The sequence below is a fragment of the Salvelinus fontinalis genome, chromosome 8 (assembly GCF_029448725.1).
Source record: "Salvelinus fontinalis isolate EN_2023a chromosome 8, ASM2944872v1, whole genome shotgun sequence".
Classification (NCBI taxonomy): domain Eukaryota; kingdom Metazoa; phylum Chordata; class Actinopteri; order Salmoniformes; family Salmonidae; genus Salvelinus; species Salvelinus fontinalis.
In genome coordinates this window covers 24,609,448-24,629,034 of record NC_074672.1, presented here as the reverse complement: position 1 = coordinate 24,629,034, position 19,587 = coordinate 24,609,448, and the positions used below count along the sequence as shown (strand labels likewise).

General features: G+C 42.5%; 1 protein-coding gene across 1 annotated transcript in view; it reads left to right on the top strand.

Moving 5' to 3' along the window:
- The window catches only part of LOC129860932 (semaphorin-3F-like), a 50,895-nt gene that overhangs the window by 9,362 nt on the left and 21,946 nt on the right, over positions 1-19,587 (top strand). The window contains exon 2 of the mRNA XM_055931863.1: positions 8,780-8,910. Within this exon, the coding sequence (XP_055787838.1) occupies positions 8,811-8,910 (100 nt within the window). The 5' untranslated portion in view covers positions 8,780-8,810. The remainder of the gene's footprint in view (positions 1-8,779; positions 8,911-19,587) is intronic.

The following is a 19,587-nucleotide window of genomic DNA, read 5'->3' as shown; positions in this document are numbered from 1 at the left end:
CCTATCTAGACTTCTAATGTGAACTGTTAGTCATTTGGAACTAACTCCAGAATACAGCTGTGAACCTCACATTATTTCCATGGACTTTTCACCACTGGTCATTGCATTGCCTATGAAGCAACCACATCTGACCACACAGGAGCATCTATGACATCATAAGCAGAGCTAGTGCTCGATTGTCCATTATGATGTTCCCTGTGTCTAGAAATGACTGTTCTGTTGAAAATGTTTCACCCATCTTTGCTCCATGACATACTCCTTCTGCTATCCAGTCACTTGAAAGACTGAATGCCCTTTGCAAGCCACTGCAGGCAATTTTGCTGGTTTCACGGAAACTACATTTATATTTGAGGAGAATTTCACTACGCTACAACCCAAAACTGAGGTTTAGCTAGCTTCTCGTTGTTTGTCTTCAAGCTTACACTTGTCAGAGGAATTGAGGCAGTGGAAAGGAACTTGATGGCTTTTTGTTGTTTATCTACTGTGGACACAGGTCCAAAATCATGACTCAAACGTGAAAATCCTACCTTTTTCATGTGATTTGTTCTGCTCTCCAACATGTTTTGTGTCCATTCCCTCTCTCACCCCACTCTCTTGCTTTTTCTCTCTCTCTCTTTTTTTCCCCTCCTCCCATCCCCCCTGTTATGTGGCATGGATACGCTTGTACAGTCTGGCACATCTCATTAGATCTATGCACTAGTCCTCAGGTCGAATAGATCAGTTGTAAAACATGCAGAACCAGAAATAGCTAATTGCAAATTGTACAGTAAGAACCAATGTTTCATGAATATGCTTGAACCAGGTTGGACTTTAGAGAGAGTGAACACACTCAAGTACTTAGTACCCTGCTCTTCTTTTCCTCTGAGGTTCTAGTAGCAACCATATTTTTTGTGCATTCTTCATAAGGAGTTGTTTCTTTCCTACCCTGCGACCATGTATCTGACCATCCAGATCTCCTCTTATCTTCAGCAGTTCAACCTATTTGAGAGTATGGTCTGTTTGCATTGGCGAGGCCCATACTTCTGTCTCCACTCTCCAATGTGCAGGTGGAACTTCCTCTTAGACCAAGGCTCTCTCTGGGATGATAATAACATGCTCTCAGTCACCTGTGGCTCGTGATTAGAGGCTAACATGCTATATGCCGACTCAGACTCCTCCACAACACCCTGTCATGCGAGCTCATAGGGATGATTTATGTAATGCTTTGCTGACTTTTAAAAAAGGCCACAATTCTTAGGATATATACTGTATATATATATATATATATATATATATATATATATATATATATATATATATATATATATATATATATATATATATATATATATATACACACTATCGTTCAAAAGTTTGGGTTCACTTAGAAATGTCCTTGTTTTTGAAAGAAAAGCAAATGTTTTGTCCTTTAAAATAACATCAAAATGATCAGAAATATAGTGTTGTCATGCCTTGACCTTAGAGATCCTTTTAATTCTCTATTTGGTTAGGTCAGGGTGTGACTAGGGTGGGCAACCTATGTTTTCTATTTCTTTGTTGTCCGGGTATGGTTCCCAATCAGAGGCAGCTGTCTATCGTTGTCTCTGATTGGGGATCATACTTAGGCAGCCTTTTTCCATCTATAGTTTGTGGCATATTGTTTTTGGTACTGTGCTGTTTATCCCTACTAGACGTTACGTTTCGTTTTGTATTTGTTATTTTTTTGGTGTTCATTTAATAAATAAAAATGTACACCTACCACGCTGCACCTTGGTTCGATCCTACCATTGACGAACGTAACAGAAGATCCCACCACAAATGGACCAAACAGCGTGGCCAGGCGGAGCAGACATCCTGGACATGGGAGGATATCTTGGACGGTAAGGGATCCTGGACGTGGGAGGAGATCCAGGCCGGAAAGAATCGCCTTCCATGGGAGCAGACGGAGGCAGCAAGGGAGGAACAACGACGACACCAGGGTTCGCGACCACGACGGAAGCCCGAGAGGCAGCCCCCAAAAAATGTTTTGGGGGGGCACACGGGGTGGTTGGCGGAGCCAGGGTTTGAACCAGAGCGAACTCCCCGTACTCACCGTGGGGAGCGTGTGACCGGGCAGGCACCATGTTTTGCGGTGATACGCACTGTGTCTCCAGTGCGCATCCACAGCCCGGTGCATGCTGTGCCAGCTCCCCGCACTTGCCGTGCTAAAGTGGGCATCTGTCCAGGACGCGTTGTGCCAGCTCTACGCTCCAGACCTCCAGTGCGCCTCCACGGCCCAGTATATCCTGCGCCGGCCATACGTACTGTATCTCCAGTGCGCCTTCACAGCCCAGTGCGTCCTGTGCCAGCTCCCTACACTTGCCATGCGAAGGTGGTCCTTTGTCCAGGACGAGTTGTGCCAGCTCTACGCTCCAGACCTCCAGTGCGCCTCCACGGTCCAGTATATCCTGTGCCAGCTCCATGCACCCGGCCTCCAGTGATGATCCATGGCCCGGAGCCTCCAGTGATGATCCATGGCCCGGAGCCTCCAGTATCACCGCCTGGTACGGCAACTGCTCCACCCACAACCGTAAGGCACTCCAGAGGGTAGTGAGGTCTGCACAACGTATCACCGGGGGCAAACTACCTGCCCTCCAGGACACTTACACCACCCGATGTCACAGGAAGGCCATAAAGATCATCAAGGACAACAACCACCCGAGCCACTGCCTGTTCACCCCGCTATCATCCAGAAGGCGAGGTCAGTACAGGTGCATCAAAGCAGGGACCGAGAGACTGAAAAACAGCTTCTATCTCAAGGCCATCAGACTGTTAAACAGCCACCACTAACATTTAGTGGCGGCTGCCAACATACTGACTCAACTCCAGCCACTTTAATAATGGGAATTGATGGAAATTATGTAAAAATGTATCACTAGCCACTTTAAACAGTGCCACTTAATATAATGTTTACATACCCTACATTACTCATCTCATATGTATATGTATATACTGTACTCTAAATCATCTACTGCATCTTGCCATCTTTATGTAATACATGTATCACTAGCCACTTTAAACTATGCCACTTTATGTTTACATAACCTACATTACTCATGTCATATGTATAGACTGTACTCTATACCATCTACTGCATCTTGCCTATGCCGTTCTGTACCATCACTCATTCATATATCTTTATGTACATATTCTTTATCCCTTTACACTTGCGTGTATAAGGTAGTAGTTGTGGAATTGTTAGGTTAGATTACTTGTTGATTATTACTGCATCGTCGGAACTAGAAGCACAAGCATTTCGCTACACTCGCATTAACATCTGCTAACCATGTGTATGTGACAAATAACATTTGATTTGATTTGGATTTGATTTGATTTGATCCATGGTCCGAAGCCTCCAGTTATGATCCATGGCCCGGAGCCTCCAGTGACGATCCATGGCCCGGAGCCTCCAATGACGATCCATGGCCCGGAGCCTCCAGTGACGATCCATGGCCCGGAGCCTCCAGATACGATCCAAGGTCGGCGGTCGGCAGTCCAGAGCCTCCAGCGACGGTTGGCAGTCCAGAGCCTCCAGCGCCGCTTGGCAGTCCAGAGCCTCCAGCGACGGTTGGCGGTCCAGAGCCTCCAGCGACAGTCTGCGGTCTGGAGTCTCCAGCAGGGGTTCCCAGTCCGGAGCCTTCTGCGACGATCTACGGTCCGGAGTCCCCGGCGACAATCTACAGTACGGAGTTCCCGGTGACAATCTACGGTCCGGAGTCCCCGGCAACGATCTACGGTCCGGAGTCCCCGGCGACGATCCACGGTTCGATTCCTCCGGCGATGATTTACGGTCCGTAGCTTCCGCCGACGATCCCCGCACCAGAGGCGCCACCGAAACTGGTACAACGCTGTGTACTACTCCCTTCACAGAACAGCACAATCTGTCTCTAAACAGAATAGAAAGAGGAGTGGGAGGCCCCGGTGCACGACTGAGCAAGAGGACAAGTACATTAGAGTGTCTAGTTTGAGAAACAGGCGCCTCACAAGTCATCAACTGGCAGCTTCATTAAATAGTACCCACAAAACACCAGCCTCAACGTCAACAGTGAAGAGTTGACTCCGGGATGCTGGCCTTCTAGGCAGAGTTGCAAAGAAAAAGCCATATCTCAGACTGGCCAATAAAAATAAAATATTAAGATGGGCAAAAGAACACATACCCTGGACAGAGGAACTCTCCCTAGAATACCAGCATCCCGGAGTCGCCTCTTCACTGTTGACGTTGAGACTGGTGTTTTGCGGGTACTATTTAATGAAGCTGCCAGTTGAGGACTTGTGAGGCGTCTGTTTCTCAAACTAGACACTCTAATGTACTTGTCCTCTTGCCCAGTCGTGCACCGGGGCCTCCCACTCCTCTTTCTATTCTGTTTAGAGACAGATTGTGCTGTTCTGTGAAGGGAGTAGTACAAAGCGTTGTACAAGATCTTTCGTTTCTTGGCAATTTCTTGCATGGAATAGCCTTCATTTCCCAGAACAAGAATTGACTGACAAGTTTCAGAAGAAAGTTCTTTGTTTCTGGCCATTTTGAGCCTGTAATTGAACCCACAAATGCTGATGCTCCAGATACTCAACTGGTCTAAAGAAGGCCAGTTTTATTGCTTCTTTAATCAGAACAACAGTTTTCAGCTGTGCTGACATAATTGCAAAAGGGTTTCCTAATGATCAATTATCCTTTTAAAATGATAAACTTGGATTAGCTAACACAACGTGCCATTGGAACACAGGAGTGATGGTTGCTGATAATGGGACTCTACGCCTATGTAGATATTGCATTAAAAATCTGCCGTTTCCAGCTACAATAGTCACTTACAACATTAACAATGTCTACACTGTATTTCTGATCAATTTGATGTTATTTTAACGGACAAAAAATGTGCTTTTCTTTAAAAAACAAGGGTATTTCTAAGTGACCCCAAACTTTTGAACGGTAGTTTATATTTCTTGAATTTTTTACTTGGGAGCCAGATTGACTACACATTGATTTTATTTGTAGGAATAATAAATATATAAGAAAAATAAAAGGTAGGACAAATGGGTACATAAATGAAGAGAAGGAGTGAGTTCGTAAGTAAGTAAGTTCGAGAAAAATAAAGACGGTTTCCCATGTTGTGTGTTACTGTGAGACCCAGTTTGTGGATCCAGTTGGATAACATTTTTGCTGCAGTGATAGTCTTGATGTCAATGACAAGTCAGTGACAATGGGCGTTTCTCAATATGCACACAACCATGCAAATTGCAGCACGGAACAGTCGGAGTATGAGTCCAAAATAAAGTATGCGAAACACGGAGGGCAGTTCTCAGACATGTACTTCATTTGTACACATTTTGAAGCATCGATGCTAGCTTCAACTGAAATATTCCCAAGATTGTTGACATAATTTTTTTTGCAAAGGTGTTTTTTAAACAATGGTGGCTGGTTTTGATCTGAAGCGAGAGAAAATGAACTCTGAATGAAAAGTTGCCTGACATATGTAGCCTGACTACAATATTTTAGCTTGATACTTAAATAAATGCTGCGGTCATTTTGGCATGTTTATCTGCCAAGAATACCCAGTGTAGTGTGCCAAGACTGCTGCTAACTGACAACGAATTGGTAGCTAGCTAATTACCCAAAAATAATTTGTGGCTATTGTTGGCCTACCACCTTTCATATCAACATTAGTTTTAGGTTGTTTGTTACATGTAAAACTAGCTGGCTAGCTACGCTGAACAACAAATTTAAACGCAAGAAGTGTTGGTCCCATGTTTCATGAGCTGAAATAAAACATCCCAGAAATGTTCAATACTCACAAAATGCGAATTCTCGCAAATTTTATCAACAAATTTCTTTACATCCCTGTTAGTGAGGATTTTCTCCTTTGAGAAAATAACCCATACACCTGACAGGTGTGGCATAGAAGTTGATTAAGAAACAGATTAAATAGCATGATATATTACACAGGTGCACCTTGTGCTGGGGACAATAAAAGGCTACTCTAAAATGTGCAGTTTTGTCACAACACAATGCCACAGATGTCTCAAGTTATGAAGGCGTGTGCAATTGGCATGCTGACTGCAGGAATGTCTACCAGAGCTTTGCCATAGATTTGAATGTTCATTTCTCTACCATAAGCTGCCCTCCAACGTCGCTTTAAAGAATTTGGCAGTACGTCCAACCGGCCTCACAACCGCAGACCACGTGTAACGATGCCAGCCCAGGACTTCCCCATCCGGCTTCTTCACCTGTGGACTGAGGAGTATTTATGTCTGTAAAAAAAGCTCTTTTGTGGGGGAAACTAATTCTGAATGGCTGCACCCCTGCCCAGTCATGTGAAATCCATAGATTAGGGCTTAATGAATTTATTTCAATTGACTGATTTCCTTTAATGAACTGTAACTCAGTTAAATCTTTGAAATTGTTGAATGTTGCGTTTATATTTTTGTTCAGTATAGATTAATACGATTCACATATAGCTGATAATTATGAAGTTACAAGCTTGCTTTTTTATGTAGATATCTTGTTTTGTCTTTATTGGTCAAAGGTAAGTAGCATGGGAGTGGGCAGTGCTTCTCAAATGTACATTTTTATGTGTTCTCCACAATCTCGTCCTCACAAGAGCGTACTCAAGAGAACGTCCTCGGAGAATGAACTCGGAGCATGAGAGTGTGGAGCACAGTAGTATGCAGATTGAGAAACATCCAATGTGTCATGTTCAAAGGCAGCCTAATGTCCTGATACCCTCCGGGGCCATACAGAAGCAACAGACTGTGGAGAATGTTGCTGAGCAAGTCAAGCAGAGGCCCCACTGCTCTCATATTCAGCATAACAGCAAGCATATAATGGATCCTATTATTATGAGTTAATTAAACAGTATTATGATATTGTAAGACTTGGGGCTCAACTCAGTCAAACTAGCAGTGAGGTGATTACGCACTAGCTCTTTTTCCCATGGTGGAATAAAATTATGGTTTTGGTACTGTAAAAAAATACTACTGTACTACTACTGCATTACAACCACTACCACTGCTGCTACTACTACTACTACTGCTACTACTACTACTACTTCTACTACTGCTGCTGCTGCTGCTGCTGCTGCTACTACTACTACTACTACTGCTACTATTACTGTGGTAATGGTGTTGGATAAGTATGGATGTAAGCATGTTGACAGAGAAAAGCAATATTCTCATTTAGGGCTGTGATGATACCAGTATTGCAATATTTTTTCCATGGCAAAAATGAAAACACGAAGCAGACGAAACTCTTTGGTCCTTTAAAAATCTGCTGTATGTACAATATTGTGTGCTATAATGTGACTCTGGATGACAACATAATGATGTTTGTTTCCAACGAACAGCTAAAAGCAGCAAGTAGCCGTGTTGTGTAAGCGATCGCCCTACTGGGTGACTACAAACGGTGTCTGTTTGCGTCAATTCAACATGTAGAATCGTCGTGACATGTTGTCTGATATTCTGGTCAGAGGCGATAGGACGGCCACACGCTCCTTTTAACCCTTCTTCTTTGTGGTGTGTCTGAGCTTAGGCAAAGGTGTTTATGTTCCAGTTATGATAACCCGTCATTAACCTTGGGTATATGTGTGGAAAATACAGTACAGCACCCACACCCTAACTTAAACAGACCTGATTTACGTTAGATTCCGAAGCTTAGTGAGTAAGTGAGTGTGATCCTTATTGGCGGTTCTCTTGCTTTTAGACAGTCTCTTACTAAAGGAGTTTAAGATTTAAAGCAAGACATTGTGACTGGGATTTGTATTAGCTGCCAGGATTTGGCTGCAGTGTTTAAGAACTTTCAGTCTCGGAGTGCATACTTTCCTAATCTTCTTTGGAGTGTGTCACTCCCGGGAAGTCCTTGTCGCCCCACTCTCACACAGTCTTTTTTACTCCACCACTGTCCCAGTGACAGGGGAAGGGCACACAGGTCAAATAGAGATGGTCACTTTGTGCTGCTCCATGGCTATCTGAGACCCAAGCTATTTCACAATAACCCAGTCATAGGAACGGGAACAAGACATTGCCCCAAACGGAATCATGTGAACTAGGTTGTGTTCTCTGTCTATGGCTTCTCTGTCTTGTTGTCATTGATTGTTATCTGATTTATCTGGTTATCCCTGTTATAAAGAAGCCTCTGAATGTGGATGACTTGATGAGGCTTCCTACAAAGTCATACAATTCAATGATTCTTTAATTGACAATTTCTCAATATGTTAAATAGGATAGTTTTCTTAGTGTCAGCTTCCCAGACACAGTATTAGGCCTTGTCCTAACTAAAAAAACATCTCTATTGAAAGTGCTTCTCTATTGAAACATCTCTATTGAAAGACTAGGTTTAATCTGTGTCAGGCAAACTGGCACCTAATATTTACTAGTACCCAAAGTTTCTGCATCAGTTTGTAGTTGATTGTGCACACTCTTTTGTTGTCCTGTTATTGATAGTATTCTTGAAATGGGAATTTCTAGCGATTGACATGCTAATGATATCTCTCAGTAATGAGGTATGTTTATTCTTAACTCTGGTTCTGACAAAGAAAGCTTAGATGCTCACTGACCTGCAAACAGATTATTACAAGGGTCAGAGTGATTTCAGTGTCAGAAGACTGGAAGCTAATTAAAAACGTATCATCTGCTTTTTAACTTCTCAAATCTACACTTTTCTGTGCAAGGGATGTTGCATTGGATGTGGAACTCTCTAAATGTCTGCAAATTATATGATGGTTTTAGGTGACATTCAGTTAATCTGTAATGCTTTTCCCTTTCCCCTTTGTAGGACTCCAAAGGTTAACGCTGCCGTCATTGCTATGGAGACCACCCAAGCCCTCTTCTTTCTCCTGAGTTTATGTGTCTACAGTTGCCATGCCGACGCTCGGACTGCTCCCAGAGTGCATTTGTCTTACAAAGGTGAGCCTTACTTATTTTCAGTGAGTGTTCACTTGACAGATATTGTTTGGGATATTCTTAGTGGGAAGATTTACCATCGCTTTAGTAAAATTCAGTGTAATTGAAATAGATAGCTCTTTAAACTTCAAAACAGCCACATCTTTTCTTCAAAGTAAAACAGATCTGGAGCTTAACTTAATAACTTCTTGTGGACTGCCTAAAGTTAATGCTGGTTGATGTATACACATTGGCGCTTTAAGGCTGATATTATAATAATTATCCAACAGCAATATTCCCCATCACTTAAGATCATTTGTGTCAGTGCATTTAACTATGAAATTTTGGTTTCATGTGAAAGACATCAAAGTTGGGGTCTTGAGAGTGACTTTTTCAATAAAATACGTATTTCACTTTATACACCAAAAAACAATGACAAAACGAAAGCAGGCACCCTTTGAATACAATAGTAATTTAGAAACCCAAAAGCTGACTGGCATTTTGACCCAAGAGCAAAAGGACACTTTCCCTCGATACTGACAATAAGACTCGTTCTCATCAAAAAAATGTGTTTGGTCTTTTCTTTATCTGAAAATACCTGGCTGTGTCTCTGTGGAGCTCTGTGTCTGAATGTGCTATATGTAACTCAAACGGGCACAGCTTGCCACCCTCTGTACAGGGGAGGGGGTACAGGATCTGTTGGCCCTCTGTACAGGGGAGGGGGTACAGGATCTGTTGCCCTCTGTGCAGGGGAGGGGGTACAGGATCTGTTGGCCCTCTGTGCAGGGGAGGGGGTACAGGATCTGTTGGCCCTCTGTGCAAGGGAGGGGGTACAGGATCTGTTGGCCCTCTGTGCAAGGGAGGGGGTACAGGATCTGTTGGCCCTCTGTGCAGGGGAGGGGGTACAGGATCTGTTGGCCCACTGTGCAGGGGAGGGGGTACAGGATCTGTTGGCCCTCTGTGCAGGGGAGGGGGTACAGGATATGTTGGCCCTCTGTGCAGGGGAGGGGGTACAGGATCTGTTGGCCCTCTACCAGGGGAGGGGGTACAGGATCTGTTGGCCCTCTGCCAGGGCCCAGGGGACACTGGTGGCGCCCATGTCTCAGGAGGTCTGAGCTCGCCATGTAACACTAGAGCCACACGGAATGGAGGGGTGGATAGGTGATGAAGGGAGGAAGGAAGAAGATAAATCTGGTGAAGTAGATGGAGAAGAGAAGGAAAGAGAGTTTGAGATGAGAGGGAGTGAAAATAAAGGCATTGGAGAGAGTAAGGGATAGAAAGAGTGGTGAGAATGAGAAATGGAGACAGACATGGGTGTGGGTATTAAGGGAGGGAAGGGGAGGGGTGTCACTGTGAGGGAGAGAGGGGTGACAGGGGGTGGTGGTCTATCCTGGGTTATTGTGTGCGTAGGTGACAGTGAAACGGATTCCTCTTCTGAGAAGCAGGATAGGGCACTGGTGTTACCGGGGTATAAATAGCCTGCCATGGTTGCTGTGTTTACCTCAGCAAACGCACAGGGAAGCCCCCTGAAGAACGCAAGGGCCCAGATCCAACAACCTGCTCCAATATGCAAGACAGACATGCCTGTTATGCAGAGCGGAGACTGTCATCTTGTTCCAGACAGACTCTCTCAAGGCAGAGTTCAGAAGCTACTGCCACCTCAGTTGAGTTATCCTGCAATGAGTATGTTTACATGTACACTAATAATTCAATATTAAACTGATTATGGCACTAGGCCAAGTATGTAAACACCTTACTCTGCTTACAGTTATCTTAATCGGCGTAAGGTCAAAATCGAACTATTAGGACATGTAAATAGCTTAATCGACGTTGCAGCTGTGTATTTGATCTACGCATGTGCCAGCACCAGTAGCGCAAGCCTCCCTCTTATGTGCGAGTGAAGTGAGTTTTGAAAAAATGTATCTTAGAAATAGTTTTTGCATACAAACTTTATATGTCTGAGCCCAGAATCAAAAAGGTTTCGCAAAATGAACATGGTCACTGTGGTAGAACGTTTATTTTGATTGCCGATATTCTGCATTTATCAAAAGTCCCATAGGTAGCCTGATTTCAGATGTGTCCATCTAAACAGGATTATTAGGGAAATCGTTCTTCTTGCAAAGCATGTAAACAATTTAAAAAAAACTATTATATTCATTTGACTATCCACAATAATCGTATTATTGTGTGCATGTAACTTTACTCACTGTGTCTGAAATCAGTTTAGTAACCTTTTATTCCAGTGGGCTAAATCAGGGTCACACAGAGTGTTTATTGGTAGTCTTAAACAAATCTACTTTGAAACAAAAGTATATACACCTCACACATACATTTTGGGCTTAAAAAAAAGACACCTGTACCATGTTAGATATGAGTTGAAAATGTATTCTGAGTTTTCATCCCAATATTACACGTTATATACATCACAGAAGACTGAAATATAACAAAGTTTGAAATAGAAACACCAGATTTTTGGCGGGTTTTTAAAAATAATGGTTATTAATTCTGATAACATTCCACCCATGAGCCCAATAGAGTGCAATTTGGTCATTTCACTGCAGGAAAATATTCTGAAACCCAGTATTACAGGCAGGGAAGAAAAAACACACACTGAAAATAATAGAATAATGGGATGGATATATCATACGGTATGTCCCATCCAAATGTTAACGTGCAAATATCCATTTGGAAAAGTACCTTATGTCTCGCAATATTGTCCCCTATCTCCTTAAACCTTCACGGCATTCTTCTTCTACACAACTCGTCTGGTCTACTCTTTGTCCCCCCATTCGGCCTCTGTTGAAACAGCAGCCGTAGAGCATACTTACTGTCTCTTCATCCTAGGGTGGTTGATGGTTTTTCCACCAATCTCTGACACAGACCAGGCTATTTGCACTACCAGGAACTGAAGAACTTCCCAGAGTAGTCAACTACCTCCGGAATGACTATGACGCTTCTTGTGGGAAATACTTTCATTGGGAAAGAATAACAGCCACTGTGTCAATTAGGGTAAAAACACACCGAGATCTGGGAAGAGGATTTAAATAACTTGTTGGGAAGTGAATGTCCAGTGCTTGGTGTTAAAGTTTAAACTTGACATAACCCTGGACCCAAACATTGAATAAGAGGAATATTTATTTAAATAATTAATGTAATTTGTGTAATGATCCATTGATCAGCCATTCCAGGTGTAGAAATGCTGCTGCTATCCATTTTCACTATGAATGCACTTGTGCTCAACTCAACGTTGCATCTTAATATCCAATGATAGAATTTCAGAAAGAATATCTTCAAATTATTTCACTTCAGAAAGAGCAACATCCATCATATGATATCACTTCAGAAAGAGCAACATCCATCATATGATATCACTCCAGAAAGAGCAACATCCATCATATGATATCACCCCAGAAAGAGCAACATCCATTATATGATATCACTCCAGAAAGAGCAACATCCATCATATGATATCACCCCAGAAAGAGCAACATCCATCATATGATATCACTTCAGAAAGAGCAACATCCATCATATGATATCACTTCAGAAAGAGCAACATCCATCATATGATATCACTTCAGAAAGAGCAACATCCATCATATGATATCACTTCAGAAAGAGCAACATCCATACTTTCTGCTTCCCTTTGCATTTGCAGCTGAGGACCCTTATGCAGTGTATTGAGTTAGAGACACATTGTATGAGTTAATGCAGTCACCATTCCTAGATTTAAAAGCCTGCAAATGGGCCAAATAGTCATATTAGGTAATGCTCTATTTGGAAATAGAATGTTCATTGGAACATTGATGGATAGAATGTCAGCAGATAATCAAGGTCCAGCGGCTGAGAACCAAGCATTGCCTGATTACATTTCTTTCCCTTGAGAATTTTTGTGGAATTCAGCCCAAAAGAGATACTTGACCGGCCCAGCCTTGTAAAAAGTCAGCCCCTTAAAGGACCCTTGTGTCAATAGCAGTCTCTGTCCCAACAAGCTGGCCACCTGCCAGGACTTGGCTTCCAGACACTAATTCAGTCCAAAGTTCTTCTAATGATTGAAAACTAAGGGACCTCTGTCAGGGGGGCCAGTGGTACGCTGTTGAGTCTTGCTCATTTAGTTGAGCCTGTCATTAGCTATAGGGCACACACCAAAAATCAGATAAAGAAAGTGAACATTTCCTCAAGGAGCTCCCATATGACTGGAAAGCTGATACGTGTTGGAAGTAGTGTGGAAATAGCACTTGTGGGGGTATTGCCTAGTACCCAGACTAATACCAGGTTTAGCATGAGACCCCTATGGATGGTCCAAAACATTATCTATAAGACCTCTTGTCACTCACTCACTCACTCACTCACTCACTCACTCACTCACTCACTCACTCACTCGCTGGCTCACTCACTGGCTCACTCACTCACTGTCTCACTCACCGTCTCACTCACTCACTGGCTCACTCACTCACTGGCTCACTCACTCACTCACTCACTGGCTCACTCACTGGGTCACTCACTGGGTCACTCACTGGGTCGGTCACTCACTGGCTCACTCACTCACTGGGTCACTCACTCACTCGCTCACTCACTCACTGGCTCACTCACTCACTGTCTCACTCACTGTCTCACTCACTCACTGTCACACTCACTGTCTCACTCACTCACTGGCTCACTCACTCACTGTCTCACTCACTGGGTCACTAACTTACTGGCTTACTCACTCACTGTCTCACTCACTGGGTCACTCACTGTCTCACTCACTCACTGGCTCACTCACTGGGTCACTCACTGTCTCACTCACTGTCTCACTCACTCACTGTCACACTCACTGTCTCACTCACTCACTGGCTCACTCACTCACTGTCTCACTCACTGGGTCACTAACTTACTGGCTTACTCACTCACTGTCTCACTCACTGGGTCACTCACTGTCTCACTCACTCACTGTCTCACTCACTGGGTCACTCACTGGGTCACTCACTGGCTCACTCACTCACTGGCTCACTCACTCACTCACTGGTTCTTCTTCACTAGTTTCTAGGAGCATAGTGCCTCGACATTTGTATCTCCACACCGTCCTATTCTGGGCCAGGTCCCAGCCTGATGTAGTGTTGAGTCCCAGGTTGTGTAGTTCGTACTCCAACTGGTCGACCCACCCGACTCTCGGTCTTCCTCTTGGGCGTGGCCAGTTGGGAGATGGGTCCTTGAGGATGAGGGTAGGCTCCAGAGGCAGGTTTGATCTGGCCAGGTGGCCAAACAGTTGGGAGTCGGGAGGCTCTGACGTCTTTCGCCGTATTGTGTTTGGGATGTGATCGCGCCATGTAATTCCCAGAATTCTGCGTAGGCACTTGCCGTCAAAGGCATCCCGGCGGATTGAGTTATTTGGGAGGTCCAAAAAAGTGATCTTGATTTAAATTCTACAGTAAGAAGTCAGACCAATCTGCTAATGAGAGATACTATTACTACACTTGGCAAAGTCCACATACCCTTTCAGTTGTTTCCATAGAAATGAGAACACTGATAATCTTCTGTCACACTTTATTCTAAGCAAGAAAGTTAACCTCTCTGGGATATTCGGGACGGTAGCGTCCCACCTCGCCAAACAACAGAAATCACATAATTAAAATTCCTCAAACATACAAGTATTTTACACCATTTTAAAGATAAACTTGTTGTAAATCCAGCCACAGTGTCTGATTTCAAAAAGGCTTTATGACGAAAGCACACCAAACGATTATGTTAGGTCAGCACCAAGTCACAGAAAAACACAGCCATTTTTCTAGCCAAAGAGAGGAGTCACAAAAAGCAGAAATAGAGATAAAATGAATTACTAACCTTTGATGATCTTCATCAGATGACACTCATAGGACTTCATGTTACACAATACATGTATGTTTTGTCGATAAAGTTCATATTTATATCCAAAAATCTCAGTTTACATTGGTGCGTTATGTTCAGTAGTTCCAAAACATCCGGTGATATTGCAGAGAGCCACATCGATTTACAGAAATACTCATAATAAACATTGCTAAAAGATACAAGTGTTATGCATTGAATTGTAGATCCACTTCTCCTTAAAAAACTTTACGGAAAAAGCACACCATGCAATAATCTGAGTACGGTGCTCAGACACAAAAATAAGCCATACAGATACCCGCCATGTTGTGGAGTCAACAGAAGTCAGAAATAGCATTAGAAATATTCACTTACCTTTGATGATCTTCATCAGAATGCACTCCCAGGAATCCCAGTTCCACAATAAATGTTTGTTTTGTTCGATAAAGTCCATAATTTATGTCCAAATACCTCCTTTTTGTTCACGCGTTTAGTACACAAATCCAAACACAGAAGGCGCGGGCAAGTCCAGGCGAAAAGTCATATTACAGTTCGTAGAAACATGTCAAACGAAGTATAGAATCATCCTTTAGGATGTTTTTATCATAAATCTTCAATAATGTTTCAACCGGAGAATTCCTTTGTCTGTAGAAATGCAATGGAACGCAGCTAACTCTCATGGAAGCACGCGAGACTGAGCTTGTGGCACTCTACCAGACCCCTGACTCAAACAGCTCTCATCCCCCCCTCCTTCAAAGTAGAAGCATCAAACAAGGTTTTAAAGACTGTTGACATCTAGTGGAAGTGCAATATGACCCCATGGACATTGTATATTCGATAGGCAATGACTTGAAAAACTACAAACCTCAGATTTCCCACCTCCTGGTTGGATTTTTTCTCAGGTTTTTGCCTGCCATATGAGTACTGTTATACTCACACACATCATTCAAACAGTTTTAGAAACGTCAGTGTTTTCTATCCAAATCTACTAATTATATGCATATTCTAGCTTTTAGGACTGAGTAGCAGGCAGTTTACTCTGGGCACCTTTTTATCCAAGCTACTCAATACTGCCCCCCAGTCCCAAAGAAGTTAACAATAGCACTAGCAATTTAGGCATTCATTGGATATAGAGCCTACCAAACTACTGCAAAGTTAGATTTTTAGATTTTATTCTACAAAATTGTCTGTCAATCGACCTAGATTCAGATAATAGGTGACCTAATGTGGTTACCTAATGGCTGTAAAATAAAATAAAAATGTCATTTTTTCTGTAAGTACAAATAGATGGAGGATTGGCACCAGAGGCCTGGTTTTATTAACTTTATTTTGAGCAGTCCTGATTCCTATAGCACCCGTTAGTCAGTGTTTGCGAGTGGAAAATGTGACCACTTTTAAATCCTATAACAAGACTATCTGGCAGCTTTTTTGGCCCTGGCACATTGGCACACACACACACACACACACACACACACACACACACACACACACACACACACACACACACACACACATCACAGCCATGGCCAACTGGCAAACAAAACTAGATTCCACTGTGGTAAAGAAGGAACTCCTCCCAAACCTTGCTCTGTCTCCATCCAGTGCTGCTCTAACATACTGTAGATTGGGGCTAAGGCAGGATTGTTATTGTCAGGATGAGCCCAGAGGTGATATGAAGTATATTATCGTCTTTTAAATTCGCTTTGGATGCCATTTTCACAAGTATGTGGTGAATTTTCAAAACTCTTAGTACAACACTCCGAACTGGTAAGACTTGTAACGCAGCAAGTCTCATATTCTGAACTTTTTCTTGTGCATTAATTTTGTTTGAAGACATCTTTCACCGCACAACTATTGATCCAAAATATAAGTATACTTTGAAATTGTCACAATTCCGATGGTGGAAATGAAGGATTCAGGTGCAGAGAGCAGGGTAATCTTGATCAAGTGGATTTTATTATTTCACCCAGAAATAATCTCAGAAGCGGCGACGCCACACAAACAACGGGCGCGTCAAAATACTGTCCAACATGAATAGGACTGAAATCCACTATACAAAAACACCACACCAACAAACAGAAAAACAAGCCCGCACAAAAGTGGGCGGGCCAACTGGGTTTAAATAACCCCCTACCCTAAACACAAAACAGGTGATACCAATTAGACCAACTCAAAAGAAAACAGAAAAGGGGATCGGTGGCAGCTAGTAGACCGGAGACGACGACCCCCGAGCGCCGCCCGAACGGGAAGAGGCACCATCCTCGGCGGGATTCGTAACAGAAATACCATGACAACATTGATTTTAATCACCAAAACACATAATTATATCTTCTCAATTTAGTTATTTTAATAGCTAAAAATGCAAGATAAATGTTCCAAAATTGCTCTTTCAATGTAAGCACTGTCGTACTGTAAATTCAAGTAAATTACACTGTTTTTCATTAGGCAATAAACTTGCACTATCCATTAAAATGGACTGAAAATCAAATGTCTATCCCATGTTTAATCAAAGGGTTGTTTAGACATAATTACAATTAAAAAGTATTGTTTAGACATAATTACAACATACAGTAATTATGTCTGACTGTGATCTAATGAAACAAATGAAAGAAATGAATGAAACAATGTTAAGCAGGCACTAGTTTGCGTCAATCCTGTCTTGAGCATTTGGCTGTAGGTTCTCATTGACATCGCAGAACATGTCCTCATTCTTCATGCACCTGGGGAAAAAGCTTTTGGCATGGGGAATCCAAGCCTGACATAGAGTACCAGTCAAAAGTTTGGACACACCTACTCATTCAAGGGTTTTTCTTTATAATTACTATTTTAAAGATTGTAGAATACTAGTTAAGACATCAAAACTATGAAATAGCACATATGGAATCATGTAGTAACCAAAAAAGTGTTAAACAAGTCAAAATATATTTTAGATTTTAGATTCTTCAAAGTAGTCATACTTTGCCTTGATGACAGCTTTGCTCATTCTTGGCATTCTCTCAAACAGCTTCATGAGGAATTATTTTCCAACAGTCTTGAAGAAGTTCCCACATATGCTGAGCACTTGTTAGCTGCTTTTCCTTCACTCTGTGGTCCAACTCATCCCAAACCATCTCAATTGGGTTGAGGTTGGGTGATTGTGGAGGCCAGGTCAGCTGATGCAGCACCATCACTCTCCTTCTTGGTCAAATAGCCCTTACACAGCCTGAAGGTGTGTTTTGGGTCATTGTCCTGTTGAAAAATAAATAATAGTCCCATTAAGCGCAAACCAGATGGGATGGCGTATTGCTGCAGAATGCTGTGGTAGCTATGCTGGTTAAGTGTACCTTGAAATGTAAATAAATCACAGACATTGTCACCAGAAAACCACCATCACACCTCCTCCTCCATGCTTTACGGTGAGAACCACACAAGCGCAGATCATCTGTTCACCTACTCTGTGTCTCACAAAGACACAGTGGTTGGAACCAAATATCTCAAATTTGGACTCATCAGACCAAAAGACAGATTTCCACCGGTCTAATGTCCATTGCTCGTGGTTCTTGGCTGAAGCAAGTCTATTTTTCTTATTGGTAGTAGTGGTTTCTTTTAGAGGTCGACCGATTAATCGGAATGGCCGATTAATTAGGACCGATTTCAAGTTTTCATAACAATCGGTAATCGGCATTTTTGGACACTGATCATGGCCGATTACATTGCACTCCATGAGGAGACTGTGTGGCAGGCTGACTACCTGTTATGCGAGTGCAGCAAGGAGCCAAGGTAAGGTGCTAGCTAGCATTAAACGTATCTTATAAAAAACAATCAATCTTAACATAATCACTAGTTAACTACACATGGTTGATGATATTACTAGTTTATCTAGCTTGTCCTGCGTTGCATATAATCGATACGGTGCCTGTTAATTTATCATTGAATCATAGCCGGGTGATTTAACAAGCTCATTCGCGGAAAAAGCACTGTCGTTGCACCAATGTGTACCTAACCATAAGGATCAACGCCTTTCTTAAAATCAATACACAAGTATATATTTTTAAACCTGCAAATTTAGTTAATATTGACTACTAACATGAATTTATTTTGACTAGGGAAATTTTGTCGCTTCTCTTGCGTTCTGTGAAACAGAGTCAGGGTATATGCAGCAGTTTGGGCCACCTGGCTCGTTGCGAACTGTGTGAAGACTATTTATTCCTAACAAAAACAGCCAACTTTGCCAACTGGGGGATGATTTAACAAAAGCGCATTTGCGAAAAAAGCACAATCGTTGCACGAATGTATCTAACCATAAACATCAATGACTTTCTTAAAATCAATACACAGAAGTATATTTTATTAAACCTGCATATTTAGTTAAAAGAAATCCAGGTTAGCAGGCAATATTAAACTGGGGAAATTGTGTCACTTCTCTTGCGTTCATTGCACGCAGAGTCAGGGTATATGCAACGGTTTGGGCCGCCTGGCTCGTTGCGAACTAATTTGCCACAATATTACGTATTTATGACATAACATTGAAGGTTGTGCAATGTAACAGGAATATTTAGACTTATGGATGCCACCCGTTAGATAAAATACGTAATGGTTCCGTATTTCACTGAAAGAATAAACGTTTTGTTTTCGAAATGATCGTTTCTGGATTTGACCATATTAATGACCTAAGGCTTGTATTTCTGTGTGTTATTATATTATAATTAAGTATATGATTTGATATTTGATAGAGCAGTCTGACTGAGCGGTGGTAGGCAGAAGCAGGCTCGTAAGCATTCATTCAAACAGCACTTTCGTGCGTTTGCCAGCAGCTCTTCGCTGTGCTTCAAGCATTGAGCTGTTTATGACTTCAAGCCTATCAACTCCCGAGCTAGTTAGCGGGGTGCGCGCTAATAG